Raw genomic sequence first — 15,607 nt, 5'->3', positions numbered from 1 at the left:
CCTCCTGAGGGGCCGAGGGGGCGGGGCTTTGATGAGTGAGTGGGCGTGGCCTTATCGAGGGGGTGGGGCGGGGTGGGCTCGGGGCGTGACCAGACTACACGGGGCGTGGGCGGGGCGGGGTGGGCGGAGCTGAGGGAGGCGATAATGAGGGGGCGGGTCAGAGGCGCGGCCAGAGGGGGAGGTGGCGTGCCTGGAGCGCAGTGAGGCGGACAGACGGGGCGGGATCAGGAGGCGTGTCCACACCGTTCGGGGCCGTGTCCAGGGTGACAGGGGCGTGGCTGGAGAGCTGCGAGGCGGGCGGGAACGCCGGGGACCGTTCCGGGGGCGTGGCCAGACGGAGGCGCGGTCTGGGCGGAGTGGGCGGGGCTGGAGAGCGGCACCGCGGACGGTGTCGGTCCGGGGGCGTGGCCGGTCGGTGGGGGCGTGGTCATGGTGGGGGCGTGGCCGAGCCCTCAGCTGACCGGCCGCCATTTTGTCGGTGCCGGATCCTCAGCGCCGCCCGGAGCTGTGCCTGCGGCCGGGGTCGCCCGTGCCTGCCCGCCCGTCCGCCAGGGCAGCTCTGCCCGTGCTCTCCCGCTCCCCTCGGCATGTGAGCGCCCCGGCACCGCTGCTCTCACCCGGCTCGAGCGGCAGCAGCACCGCGGCGGCCCCCCAGGCCGGGCCCAGCCCCTCAGCCCGGCGCAGGCCCCGCTGCCGCCGCCGCCATGGCGCTGAAGATGGTGAAGGGCAGCATCGACCGCATGTTTGACAAGAACCTGCAGGACCTGGTGCGCGGCATCCGTAACCACAAGGAGGATGAGGTGAGGCGACCCGACCCCGCGCTCCGGCCCGGGGATGTCACTGCTGTCCGCTGGGACCGTGTCTGGGAAGGGGGTGTTGGTTTGGGAAGAGGGAAGCGGGAGTCAGAACGAGGAAGGTGACGCTGGGGTGTGGGGCCGGAGGGACAGGCTGGAGTAGAGCACGAGAGTTAATAAGGGAGGGTCGTGCTTGGTACTCACCTTCCCACTCTGTGTGTTGTTGTGGTGTTGAGATCCCTGATATAGGTACAGATATATATATATATGTATGTACACGTACATGTATACATGGGTATTATAGAGGAATAATACAGAGGAATTCCTTCCTCTCGAGCCCTACAGTCACGTGCTGTAGTTAACTATGTATTCTTCACCCTAAAGCTGTTATACTAAGCTCCTAATTCAACTTTCAGATTATTTATGCTGTGCATTTCCTGACTAAAATGGCTTTCTCTCAGAGCTTTTCTAGGCAGCAATCAGTTCTCTGTGTTGGCCTGTTATCCACTTTTGTGTGAGAAGCACGTGATCAGGAAATTAGTATAGGTGAAATAATTAGTCATCAAGAACGTGTTATGTGAGACTCCACAGTGAAGCGTCACATGGTAATTGAGAAGTAACGGGCACCAAGGATGTCATTTATGTTCATCTTCAAGTAACTCATGAAGCCTGAGAAGCTTTCTTATGTATGGCCTAGCAGCTGGGCTTTGCTGGTGTGTTGAGGAGTTGCTGTGGAATCAGTATCAGCTATCAAAAACATCTGGAAAAGCTGTAAACATGTAACTAAGTGAAGAACTTTACTAGGAAAGCTGGTCTTCATTGCTGGTGTTATGGGACTGAAACGCAAAATACAACTTCCAAAATCTCTTTGTCCTGTGCATAGGACAAGGGGTTGTTTGGTAGTGAGGATACCTGGGAGACTTCTGTTTATCACAGAATGACGAATATGCTGAGTTCCAGGGATCCATCAGGTCATCGAATACAATTTATTTCAGCATATGTTAAATTTATGGGATTGGTTTGGTGGCAGAGGAAGGCAGGGCTGCTGTGCGGTGCCTTGCAAAATGTGGGAAACACCATGAATTTGCAACAGCAGATTCGTATGGAATTTATGGGTCTAATGTTTTGTGCCAGAGCTGGACCTGGTGAGCAATATTCTTGTGGAGCACTCCCCCCCAGTGTGTAGTGCTGCTTTTACTACATCTGTTTTATTCCTTTGTGCATAGGACAGAAAGTGTTTCATCACCTGTCAAACCCCTGAGGATCCTCCTGGTGAAGGTCCAGGCCTTTGTGGCACCAGTTCTTTGAGAAGATTTGGATGTGCTTTCTAAAATAATTTTGTCACAAACAGCTTCATAAAGAGAATTGTGAGCCACACCAACCAAGCTTGTTCTCGGTCTGTGACAAGAAATGATTAAAATGTACTGGCTTTGGTGCTCTTTGAGTTAGGAAAAAACACTCATTGGACAATTTTTTAGGGCTCTGTGTATTTGTAGGAAGCTGTTACTCGAGTATGTGCACACTCCGGGATTCAGTGAGGTCAAAGCAATATGTTGTCTCTTACAACAGTGGGGCTGCAGCATGATGGGATTTTAAACTCTTTAGTTTGGAGTACAAATGGTGAGATTTTAAAATAGAGAACTATAGAGATAATGCCTTTTTATATCCTCACGAGCACAGCAAAAATTAAAACCCAAACCAGGATGTGTTCAGCTGATTAAGACATTGCACTGATAAAATGTGTGTGTTTGGGAATCCTTCAAACATTCCAGAGAGTGGCTGCAAACAACTCAGGACTGGTCCTTTTCCTGGCTCAGCTGGAGAGAGCTGTAAACCTGCTGTTGAGCTTTTGGATGTGGATTCAGTGCTTCCTAGGCAGTGGCCAGGGACACTGGCTAATTTTCAGGTGATGTTACAAAATCAGAATGCTATTTTAGAGGAAGTAGCTGCAAAAATTCTTGCTCTTTCCTCTACAGTGCTTCCATTGTTCATTGTACTGTTAAATGTTGCTCCAGTACTGTAGTTCAACCAACATTTTTGTGTCTCAAGATAAGTGTCTAAGCTTAAGAGAGACACTCTGTCCTATTCAGAAAAGCAACTTTGCTTTAGTGGGGAGGATATTGGCTGTTGGTCTTGGCTCAACAGGAGTTGCTCCAGGAAGAGTTGTCTCTGGAAAGGAGCTACTGTGATTGTTAAATAGCAATGATATGAAAAGAAAAGCAAGATTGTTGCTTTGACTTCTGATTTACTTGTGCTTTTTGTAGAAGGTTAGTTTATTTATATGTCTTGGGTTTTGTTTTTTGGAATTTAATCACATGGAAAAATCTGCCATCACTTATTCCCTCATATTTCTGGGCAGTCTCTTCTGGTAGATCTGAGATGGAAAGGTTTATTCCTTTCCGCTTCTTATGCAGGTACCACATGACCATATCTGGTATTTTACAGCCCGTTGAGGTCGAGGCTGTGTTTGCAGTCCAGGATGTACCAAGTGCTTGACACCCCAGTTCTCAGTGCAGCTCTTTGACAGCCCCACTGTGATCTTGCTTGATGGGTTTGTATTCTTCCTGCGTTGCTGCGACCCTAAATCTCACACCCCAAGGTGTGTTTTGAAGTCAGAGGAGGCCCACGTCTCTTTATTGATAAGTTTTGTGTGCTCCTCAGCTCGTATGAGGAGCTGAGAGTGCTGGAGGCTGCTTGGCCCTCGAGCTTACAGCCTCTCTGCAGCGTGTTAATTCCCTGTCAGAGGCATTTCTGTTGTTCTTCCTGCTCTGTATCCAAAGCTGACCCATTTATTTTGAGTTTAAAACACTGAAATTGAAGAGGTGGACTTCCCTAAGGATGTGGGGTAAGAGACAGGAGGTGGTTAACACAGTTACTGCTCTGTGCAGACTTACTCTGTCCATTTCCCAGTGTTCTGGGGAACACTGGAGCTGCATCGTCCTTCTGCAGAGTACGCGCTGTGTGCAAGGAATGAGGTGGCAGAACAGCATTAGCTCCTTCCCGGGTTTGACACGTTGCGTTTATTTTCCAACAGATGCTTTAGTCCCTGTGGTGTTTCCCAGTGCCAGTTCAAAGCTCAAACCTGCAAGAACGACTTGATCCTACTGCTTTTTCCTGACTTTTTACTTCCAATACCTCATTCTCTCCCTTTCATTTGGAAAAGGAATGCTTTTGCTACGGAAAGTGATGTTTTTCAGCAGTTGTTAGGTGGTTTTGTATGCCATGGAGTAACTTCTCCCACTTTGTGCCTACTGCTTCTGTATCTGCTCCACAGCATGCTCAGGAGAGGAATGGCTTGTACCATAGGCTGTTAAAAGTATACTGGATTTTTGCCAAGATAGTCCAAACTGATAAATAATACCCATTCTCCTGAATGTGTAATAAGGGACAGGATAATTCTTTGATGCTGTTTGCTCCTTGCACGGGGTTTTTCATTCACAGTTAAAAGTTTGTTTTTCCCAACAAGGAAGCTCCTGTGATGTGAGATGTTCCTTTATTAAACTGAAATTATAAAGTAACAGAAACAGATGTTAGTGAGTGTGCTTAGTCTCATTCAGACAGTAGCCCTCTGTTTAAGGTGTCTTTGATTTACTACAGGACACATAAGGAGAGAGAAGGGATTAAAAAAAGTTCTGTACGAAATACCTGTATACTTCTCTTACAACGTGAGAAAATTGTCCCCCTCTTTTCTCAGACACTCTGCTGTGTGTGCCAGGATTAGCCCTTTGTGCTTTTGGTAATTGATACTTTTAGGAAAAAGCATATTGAAAAATTCACATTTTCCTGTCTGTGGTGTTTGGTGATAAGTAACTCATTGCTGGTTTACACCTAAATTGTTTTGGAAGAGTGAAAGGAGCAATCAGTGCTGCTGGTTGGAAAAAAAAATTAACTTCAGTTACTAATATAATGCTAAATGGGAGGAGCGTTGTGTGTCACGCTGTGAAATGTGTGTTTTACTGTCAGCCTGGGCTTTCCAACCTGGCAGTGGCTTCTTGCTGCTTAGTGAGTGTTACCTGAGGACAGGGGACTTGTATTGTTAAAAAATCTTTTTTCCCCTGAATAAAGGGCCACTCTGTTCCACTGCTGACTTCCAGCTTCTTCTCTGACACGTTCAGATGAAATGATGATGTGGGGAGTTTTGAGGCATCTTTTCACATCACAAAACTCTTCTGGGCTCAGCCTGTCCTCAGCAAGGGTGAAGACCTTCTAATGCTGTGGCTTCTGACAGCTTGGCCTCAGCCACTGGTGCAGTATTAGTATTTGATGGTAAAGGATGTGGGATGGAACATAATCAGGGAATTTTGAGGAATGCTAAACAGCTTGTTGGTGCCTGAAAGAACAGACCAATTGCTGGGCAGTGCAGTTCATTGATGACAGACAGCTCTTTCAGGCACTGCTGCTCGATCAGTTGCTGTGTGTCATATATGTGTTGATATCTTTGAAGGCAGCTCATTATTCCACCCACTTCCAAGTGGATCTAGAGTTGCTATTGTTAATTCTTTGCGTGTGTGAATCACTGGAAAAGACAAAGTCGGAAATAGGAACAATACACAAAGAGGGTTGGATAAGGACCTCACACCACTTGGTGAAGAACCAGTCTGGGGCTGGCCTGCAAGGCCCAGTGTGACAGTGTCCTGCCTTACCTGCTGTGTCACGGAGACAAAGGGCCTGGAGCGTGGAACACGAGCCAAGATATGGGCTTGTTCTCCTATGATTACAGGCAGGAACAGCTGAGGCTTTGCATTAGTGCTGCCTTTCATTAGCTTCTTGCTTTCTCCTGTATTAAATATTACTTAATTGACTGTGGCGTAAGTGGGGATAATAGCTTTGTTCCCAGTCCTGATCATTTTATGGCCGTCTCTGCTGAGGGTTTGAAACACTCCAGACAGATCCGCACTGGCGCACGTGGAAGTAAATATTGTGCCTAAGCAGGTCCAGGGGAGAGGAAGAACTGTCTGGTACCTAAGAAATGGAGTGACCATATACTGTACCTTTAGTGAGGCCAGGGGAAAACCAGCCAGAAAAATCAAAGTAAAATATAGACACAAATTACATTTCTGCACTGTGATCAACTGCAGAGAGTTGTTTATTTGATGCTTTTTGATGCACATCTTTGTCCCAGTGCTGAGTGCAGAAAACGGGGCTTTTTGTGATTTCTTGCCAACAGTGTCCATGAAAGTGACTGAAAACCTCTTCCTCCATAATGTGGATTAGTGAATACATTTATGAACAGACAGCACCTTTAGGTTTTTCACTTCAAAGTGTTCTTGGGAGTATGTCCTGTTCCTGGTGCCCTGTGAAGGGCAGCATTACATGACAGGCATCAGAAAGAACCGAGTCATGGGACCAGTTACAAGGAAGCATTTGTGTTCATTAGGTTATTAAAAACTGCTGATCATTCACGCTGAGAAATTGAAATGCTTCATCATCTAAGGGGGAGTCTGCTATAATCTGGGTGTCAGGATATTTGAGTAGGGTAAAAGCTGCAGAAAATAACATGGTTAGTGGTAGTGTTAGTAGCTTAGAAAGGTGGTTGAGTGTTTTGGTTTTTTTTTTTAAATAAGAAGCAAATGTTCAAAGCAACTGAAATAAGTGAATCTGAGTGTCCCTGGGTATTAGGAATGTTTGGTTCCCACCCGCTTCCCCTCAGTCACTGCCCAGCAGGCTGAGCAGTCAGTTTATAAACCCTGTTAGCTGTTTTTTATTGTTATTTCCATGATGACCTAGATGTTCAAACCTGACAGCTTCTGCTGAGAAATTCCCGTGTTGAAAGGTATATAAATGGAGGTAGGTGTCAATGTGGGAATGTTGAAACTTTCTTCTGGTTGGCTCAATCTTTGTGGCAAAGCTGTATAAAATATATTGCCCCAAGTGTATCAGTGTGTTAGTCAGCTTCAGCCTTGAGAGTGGATGTTTGTTTAGTGTGAGTGGTGTGATTGTACAGCAGGGAGGAGGTGAACAAACTTACTTTAATTACCCAAATATTTGTGCTGAATTTAAAAAGTCAGGAATGGCCACGAACCATCTTTCTCTTCATTGTCCTCCTTACCTTTCCATAACTGCAAAGTACTCACAGCTGTGCATGAATCAGTGTTAGAGCTTTGTAGTAGTTTCAGTGTTACATTTCTATATGGTATTAATATATCATTAAGCATCTTTTTTTGGTTTCCCTCTGAACTACTTCTGTCATCTGAGCCTCAGCAACAATAGCTACTTCAGTTCCTTGGGAGGAGGTGACTGTTTCCTGTGCATCCAACAAAGCATGTGCTTTACTGAAGCCTGCCTTTATCAGAGCCCGAAACTACACAGAGATGTCTGGAACAAGCAAGTTGAAAAATCTGTTGTAAAAACACTCACATAGCTTTTTGCATAGTAATGTAAAAATAAAACTTTGGCTACATCTTGTATTTGCAAGGATGAGCACTTCTATCTGATGCATCTCTCCAGGCTTAAAAGTTGCCTGCTTGGATATGGTTTAGACAGCACAGACTCCTGAGGATTGTTTAATTGCTGTGCAATTAAATTAACAAATACTGTGATCAGACTGGAGATGTGCTTATATTAAGGGACTGATCAGACTGGAGATAATTAAGGGGGACATCTCTAGACCCTTGCTGCTGGTGCCTGCTTACTGATTTACCAGCGTTTGGGGTCTGCTGATTGCCACTTTCCTGGTTTCCAAGGTGCCAGCAGTGAGGGAGGGGCCAGGACGGCTCATGTAGCTCCAGCTTTCTGCATCAGTGCCCTTCTGAGTGAAATCCTGAATTGCCTTTGGGTAAACCTCCAAAGAGAAGCTGTCCATGGGAGACTGCTAGAACACCCCAGTGCTTGGAGGGATGCTGCAGGTGCTTGGAGTCACTTTTGGACAAGCAGCTGCAACTCTACAGCTGTTTCTTTCCTGAAATCCAGTATTTGTGTTACAAACCTGTTCAGAAGATCCTCTGTGGTGCCTTAAGGGGCTGTAGTGGGTGGTGTGGGGTTGGGTATCTGACCTGAAATCAGTGCACACTACTTGCATAGCATGTCTCTGAATTTTTAGAATAAGCTTCAAAGGTTTTAATTGGTTTATAAGTCACTTTCGGATGGATGTGTGCATGCATCATGCCAGATTTCAGTTGGTGTGTATAACTTCAGCAAACATTAACAAAAGAAAAAAATGGAAACCGACTTTTTGCATTCCTTCCTTGGTGTTGTTTGGCCAAGGAGTCTCATGATCTCGCTGTGCTTGTACCAGACAAGGGTGCAGTGGGTAATGCATCATGTTTCTAATAAATTATATAGAAGTCTGCTGCAAATGAACCAGCAGAACCTCATGCCTCTGGTGTTGTCGCTCAGAACAGTACATTGGGCTGGGATCTTAAGCATACCTCAGGATGAGCAAGTAAATCCCTGGAAAGCTGGGTTAACTACGGGCGTTTAAGGCATGTTAAAATATGTACAGCAATGCTGTTTATCAGCAGCTGAGTGGAAGATAAGCTTGGCTTTATGAAAATGCCTTTCAGTTTCCTGAGCCCTTTCTTGCAGCTGAGTGCCCTCTGCACTGCTGGACTTGGGCTGCTGCAAACCCATCAAGATGAACACTGTGCAGCTTCCCAGTTACTGCTGATCCTCTGTTCTGTGCTCAGCTGCTTTGCCTGGTGTGTGGTTTTGGTGAAGTTACTTGTGGGGAAGCATGTGCCTTGGAATTCTTTCTATCCAGCGATGGAGTATCCTTAACAAAAGATGCTGTTATTTATCTCAAATAGCTTTTTCTACAATAGTTAAATAATACAGTATTTTTATGGAAGTTAACATGTAATATGTTGATCTCTAATGCTGTGTTCAAGTCAGGAGAAAGCAGAACATTTTGCTTTTTAATGTCCTTGTATGTTACTTCAGTTGATTTATTCTGTACTGTTGTGGTACAACATGTCCAGGTACTGCAAACACTAGAGGTGTCTATGTTCTCTCTGACCGGTTCAGGGGTGTTTGGCATGAAGTGCTGCTTTTGGGGGTTTGAGAGAAGCCTGGCAAGTGATACGTATTTCATCCCAGCCTTCTTCCCGAGTCAGGAGCTGGCAGCTGATCTGTGCCGTGCTGGGAATGGGATCTGCTGCCTGAAGCACAAACAGATCTGAAAGTTCCTTCACCTCCACAAGGTGTCTGTGGTGTGACCGCCTTCGGTGTTGAGCATCGTGGTCATGTTACGAAGTTCTAATAGTGGGCATCTTCTCGTGTGAGACCGTCATGTGCTTGTGCTCAGCGTGATCTTACAGAGTTCGTCTCAAAGTCTACCAAAAACTGATAAATCCTATAGTGCCTAAAACAGAAGAAGTGTTACATTTTGCGCTTATTTATTATGATCTAATTATTCCAAACTTTTTTGTTTTACTGTGGTGTAGTTACACATTTATATCAGAAAATATCTTGTTCCTTGTGGCATTCAGTGTTAATAATTTTTTCCTTAAAACACTGTATTTAACCCTGGAAGCACAAGAGAAATAGGAACTAATGTTCACTGACGTTTTGCTCTTTCATCTGGGTGGAAGCACTTGGATGTTGCAGTGACAGGTTTGAATCTGAAATCAAGTGCATTTGGTTTGCTGGACTGTAACCCAAAGTAGTAGGAATGTGAATTTTCCTTCTCTTGGGTTTGGAAGGTGGTTTATGGCTGACATGAGAATACAACTTCTTAAAGGCTACTGGAAATGAGTAGTTTACATGATTAAATTTAATGTACAGGTTCTGCAGTGATCTCTGTTCCAATCATTAGTGTGTTCCTGTCAGCTAATGAAAGAAAGTACAGCATGGAGTACATTTCTTAGAAATATAATTGTTGTACAGATTAATGACTTTTTTTTTAACTTCACATATTGCTTGAGAAAGATAATAATCTTTTGTGAACATCTCTGAAATTGTCAGCAAGCCCCAAGTTCTGTTGTGGCTTGGAATAAACTTCTTGTGTTTTTCAGAGTTAAGTCAAAAAACACTGCTGGGAAATGAAAAATCCTATAAAATTACATTTTTGTCTTCTTACCATGACCCACTCTCCCCTCCTTCCTTTCATTTCAAAGGGACTGTGGCTTTGATTCATGATGCCTTCTTTCTTATTTTAGCCACTTGCATTCATTTAAATGCACATATTTTCTAGGTGAGATCTTGGAATTCTTGAGGAATTTGGGCTTGTTTAAAAAAAACAACTTGTGTATCTCGTATAAAATGTTCCAGCATGTCTTTGGTGACATACATTGAGAAATGCAGTTGTGACTGTGCTGTTCTCACAGCTTTGTTGAGTACTCGCTGCTCACATCTGCAGGCGACACTTGGGCTTTAGCTGGGCTGCTCCGGGCGTGTTCCTGTAATCCTCCTTCGGAGACAGAACAATTACCAGAGTGGTTGCTATAGCATTTCATTAAGGAGCCTTTTCCACCGAGGCAGGGAAGGCTCCTTTCCCACTTGGCAGCCTAGCAGGAATAAAAGCGAGCCTCTCAGCTCCTTGCCTGCTGCTCTCAGAGCCTTCAGCTCTGTTGCTGGCGGGCAGTTCTGCCCCCTCCCATCCTTCTTCCTGAGAGGGTTCCTGTGCCTCGTGGCTCTGCCTGTCCTCACCACCCTCTGTGTGAGGGGCTGCCTGAGCATTGCCTGGCTCGCTCAGAGCCATCTGGCTGGGCATGTCCACAGGTCTGTAAATGTTGGGGCTTAGAAATGCTCCTCAGTCAACTGGCCAGAATGTGTGAGCCATCAACACAAAAGTGCAGATTCTTCTGTCACAGAACTAGTAAGGAATCAATAGCTAAAAAATATATTGATATTGTAATGAATGCTGTGAGCATAAATGAACTCTCAGCACTGCTGAGGCCCCATCTTGAATCCTGGGGTCTGTTTTGCGCTCCTCATGATAAAAAAGACATTGAGGGACTGGAGCCTGTCCAGAGCAGGGACTGGAGCACAAGTGTGATGAGCAGCTGAGGGAGCTGGGAAAGGGGCTCAGCCTGGAGCAAAGGAGGATCAGGGGGGACCTTGTGGCTCTGCACAAGTCCCTGACAGGAGGGGGCAGCCGGGGGGGTCGGGCTCTGCTCGCAGGGAACAGGGACAGGACAAGAGGAAACAGCTTTCAGTTGTGCCAGGGAAGATTTAGATTGGATATTGGGAAAAATTTCTTCATAGGAAGGGTGGCCAGGCATTGGAAGGGGCTGCCTAGGGCAGTGTTGGAGTCACCATTCCTCAAAAAAACATGTGGATGTGGCACTGGGGGGGCATGTTTTAGTGATGAACATGGCAGTGCTGGATTAACAGCTGTTGAACTTGTTGATCCTAGAGGGCTTTTCCAACCTTAATGGTTCTGTGACTCATGGGACCTCAAAAGCATTTAAGGAAAAACTGAGCTAGTTGTATCCTGGGAAATACTGATTTTTTTTTTATTACCACACTAGGAAATTCCTGTATTAGAAGGATTTATGCAAAAACAGAAGCGGTGCTGGGCAAGATAGCGAGACTTTTTGCTGCGTCAGTATGTAAATGTGGGGGGGGGTTTTTCTTCCAAATACTTAGGCCTTGCTGAGTGGCTACAATTTTTATCATTTCATCAAGTGGTTGTTCTCCCTTTTGCTGTCTCATCTGACCCCACTGGGCAGCTCGTGGGCTGCGGTGGGGGCTGTGGTTATCGGGCAGCGGGAAGTGCTTTGGTGCAGGTCCTGTCCAGCGCTGTGCCAAGGTCAGCTCTTCCAAGGAGCCAGAGCCTCACTGAGGATCCGCTCCCGCCTACGTGTTCCCTCCCAGTTCTGTGGGTGTTAAATGTGGCAGCGAATCCAGCTGGGTGTGGTGCTTGGCTTTCAGATTTTAGTGGGAGACTGAATAGATCGGTTTTCCTCATATTGCTCATTCATGGCAGTGCTGCTCCACAGGATTAGCAAAAAGTTAATACCTGCTGATCCTGTAAAGCTTTCTATATATAGTACCTGTCATTCCTTGGAGTGTTTTGGGATTTGAAGTACAGCTGTTTTGGAAGGACTTCTTTCTGCTCTCTCTAATCCCTTTTTTCAGTTTCAGATCTGATTGTGGGTTCTGTAATATGCTTTTCCAGAAGTTGGACTGACTGGTAGGCAGGGATTTGCATGGGGGATGTTGTGGATGGTGACTCTGGAGCCTGTGCTCAGCTGTGCCCGGCTGGACACTACTGAACTTGTCTGTACTCTTTTTTTTTCCCCCCCTCCTGCTCACACTGTGAGTTTTCTTCAACTCTGAAGAGGTTGCCAGAAAACTTAAGCTAATGTTTGAATAGTTTGGGGATAGATGCAGTGGGAAATAAGTGAGGCTTTTGGTTATGGATGTAAAGACTGAGAACCTGCATGTCAGTGTTCTGCCTTGAGAACCAGCGCTGGCCTCACTGCCCAGGATGTGGCAACAAGATACACACGTGAAGGATTCTGTGACACTGCTCCAGCATGCTCTTCTGTGAGCATAAAATATTCAAAGCCAAGTACAATATATTTGTGGATCAGTTGCATGTTGTGTAAGTCACTCTTTCAGCATCTTTGATGAAGTATTTATTTTTTACTCTCAGAAGGTTTTTTTTTAGTTTATACTCGAGTTTAAACTTCCTGCGTGAGTTGTCTGGACCTGACTCACTCTCAGGTGAAGGGCTTAGAATCCCAAATCTGCTTCTGGGTAAAGTCACCTGGGCACTATGTTGTTAAGTGTTTGGGGGTGACACCATCTCCAGTTTTGGCAGATGTGATCCACTCACCTGTATCGAGGAGGACAGAAGGGATCTGTATTGAAGAGAGGGTTGTTTGGTATTTACAGTCCCCTCCCTTAACATGAAAATTCCTGCTGTAAGGATAGTATTTTTATCCCAAACACAGACATTTAGGAATATCTTAAATTCCTTCAAGTTCATTCATTTGCCTGCTAAACACCCCCAGCTCTCCCAGCCTGGCTCCAGAGCAGAGGGGCTCCAGCCCTTGGGGCATCTCCGTGGCCTCCTCTGGAGTGGCTCCAGCAGCTCCCCGTGCTCCTGATGTTGTTCCCCAGGGCTGGGGCAGCTCTGCAGGTGGGGTCTCAGCTCAGAGGGGCAGAATCCCCCCTCCCCTGCTGCCCACGCTGGGGCTCAGCCCAGCACAGGGGGGGTTTCTGGGGTCAGTGCCCATGGCCGGGGCAGGTTGAGCCTCTCACCCACCAACACCCCCAAGTCCTTCTCCCCAGGGCTGCTCTCCATCCATTCTCCATCCACTGTTTCTAGCAGCAAACTTTTGTGACTTGAATAATGAGTCCAGGACATTTGTAAGACTAAAAATTGGTTGCATTAATACACAAAAATTAGTGTAAAGGGGAAAAATATTAATTAAAGTCAGGCCAGTATGATGATTTCTATGCTGAAAATATCTTTTTGGTGGAAGGTGGTGGTATTCAGGCAGGGATTAGGTAATCAGGTTCTAACCTGGTTCCTCTGGCAGGAATGTGAAATACCCTGGTGCATGCATGGCTTTGAAAAGAGAAATTATTTCTTTGCACTTAAATTTTCGTGATTCCTGTAGCAGATGCCTTCAGTACTTAAATAATAATTAATTGTGAACTGGAAGAATCTTTGGCTGAGCTAACTCTGCTTATAAAGTAAAATCTGTACAGATATTTTTAAATCACATGTTTGCCACATCCTTCCCACAAGCACAGATGTGATTGCTTGGAAAGATGTGAAGCACCAATATTTAAATATAAACATTGTGACATTTGGCTCTTTGAATTGCTGAGAAATTCATACAAATAACTGTTATTTATCAAAATGTGTAAATGGCAAAGGGCTCATGTAAGTTGAGAACCAGAGAGGGGGTTCATGACTTTCCGTGGGACTTTCCATGACTGGGGGGATCCAGGAAGCACCTGTGTCCCATCCAAGCCTTGTGCCGTGTCCCTTCGTGCCCAGGGGCTGCTGTGGGTGCACACCCACAGTGTCATCATTGGCAGCATGTCCAAAAGTGGGGTAGCTCAGCATGTTTTCATCAGTCACCTTTCATTTGTGGGCTGTTAACAGTGTTTGACAGTTTCTTCTTGTCATGTCATGAGCGGGTGTTCCCTGACATCCTCTGGGGGAAGTGAGCCTTCTAGCAGTGGTGAACTCTGGTTTTGTTCAGACCTCTGCCTACTCAGTCTTCATTGAACAACTTCATTTTTGCAGATTTTTGAATCTAGAGCTGTGAAGCAAGTGGTGTAATTGTGAGGGAGAGGCAGAAAGGCCAACCACCAAAGAAACATCTCATACTTTTGGTTTTGTAACAGAATTGTGGTGGTTCTTTTTAATAAGGAATTTTGTCAGAGTTAAGTGCTTACTAAAAAGTGTATGTGTGAGATTTGGTGCCTGCAGATACTGAGTTCTGCTGCTTCTCCCCACCAACATGATGGAAATCTTGAGAAACTGGTAAAGGAGCTCAAATTTTTGTTTGTCTGTTTTCCTCAGGCAAAATACATCTCACAGTGCATCGATGAGATCAAGCAGGAGCTGAAGCAGGACAACATTGCAGTGAAGGCAAACGCAGTCTGCAAACTGACCTATGTAAGTGCCTTGCTGGTATCCCATGGAATTGCAGCTGGATTTTGTTCTTTCCTGCTGATTTGGAGCCAGCCTTGGGTCTGGGTGCCTGCTCTCCTTAGACTGCTCTAAGTGCAGGCTGTGGGGACACCACTCACCCAGCTCTGACGTCAGAGGCTGCACGTTCCTGCTCTGTTCAGTACAATTGGATTTTATTGTGATGGATCAGGAAGTGAATCTCGTTTAAAACAATTTAAAAGAAGTTGTTTTCAGTGGGATTGGTTCGTACGACATAGTGACATGAGCACTTGAAACTGGGTTTGTTTCTGTTTGCTCAGTCCTTTGTTGATAAGGAGAAGACAGAAATATTGGTAAAGAATTCTTTTTGTGGTTCTGTTATGGTTTTTATTAAAAAAAACAAAACAGGAAGAAAACCCTTCACATCAATGCTTATAGAACTGCATATCACAGAATCACAGAATCATTTGGATTTGAAGGGATCTTAAGGCTCTGCCATGGGCAGGGACACCTTCCATTGTCCCAGATTGCTCCAAGCCCCATCCAGCCTGGCCTTGGACACTGCCAGGGATCCAGGGGCAGCTACAGCTGCTCTGGGCAATCTGGAGCTAATGCAAACTGCTTAAATCTTGTGATGTCTTTCCCTTACTGTGAGTGGTGTATCTCATAAACCTGAGATGTCTTATAGTATTATTTTCAGACTCCTGTTGCATCTTCAATTTTGGGAGGTATCTTGACCTATTTTCTTGAGTCTCTTATTTCAGAAGTTTATCTTGGCTTTTCTACTCACAGTTACAGATGCTGGGCTATGACATCAGTTGGGCTGCTTTCAACATTATTGAAGTCATGAGTGCTTCCAAGTTTACATTCAAGGTGAGTTCTCTGTAAACACAGGTGTCCTGGCCAAGCTGTCAGATATCTTTTGTGAAAAGCCAGGGTACTTTTATGTGAAGACCACCTGAGATTCGTAATACCAGGTATTTTTTATTTTTTAATAGCTTTATAATTTTTCTTGAAAGATTTGTTTCATGTTCTGTTGCAGACCTTTTTCACCAAACAGGGTGGAATGTTACTTCCTAAAGAATGGTTTCCAAATGGGGCTTTGCACCTGAAACTCAAGGGTCAACACAGAAAAAATAAATGTAGTAGACAATCCTACATTATTTCTGCAGCTTTGTGGTCACTGAACTGTGTTGTAACAAAATAGGGAAGGGTGCAGGTGGTTTTATTATCCAGAAGACAGATAAATTATCAGAACATTACTTGTCTGAAATTTCTCTTTCCTGGTATAAAC

The 15,607-nt window shown here is 45.3% G+C and overlaps 1 protein-coding gene across 1 annotated transcript in view; it reads left to right on the top strand.

Moving 5' to 3' along the window:
* The first annotated feature begins 488 nt into the window (after window positions 1-488).
* The window catches only part of AP3D1 (adaptor related protein complex 3 subunit delta 1), a 41,337-nt gene continuing 26,218 nt past the window's right edge, over window positions 489-15,607 (top strand). Inside the window, exons 1-3 of the mRNA XM_082297749.1 lie at window positions 489-800; window positions 14,224-14,319; window positions 15,106-15,186. Coding sequence (XP_082153875.1) covers window positions 705-800; window positions 14,224-14,319; window positions 15,106-15,186 — 273 coding nt within the window. The 5' untranslated portion in view covers window positions 489-704. The remainder of the gene's footprint in view (window positions 801-14,223; window positions 14,320-15,105; window positions 15,187-15,607) is intronic.

This window comes from Coloeus monedula, assembly GCF_965178545.1.
Source record: "Coloeus monedula genome assembly, chromosome: 27".
Taxonomy (NCBI): Eukaryota; Metazoa; Chordata; class Aves; order Passeriformes; family Corvidae; genus Coloeus; species Coloeus monedula.
Note: the sequence above shows the minus strand (reverse complement) of the source record. Positions and strands in the feature narration are given on the sequence as shown.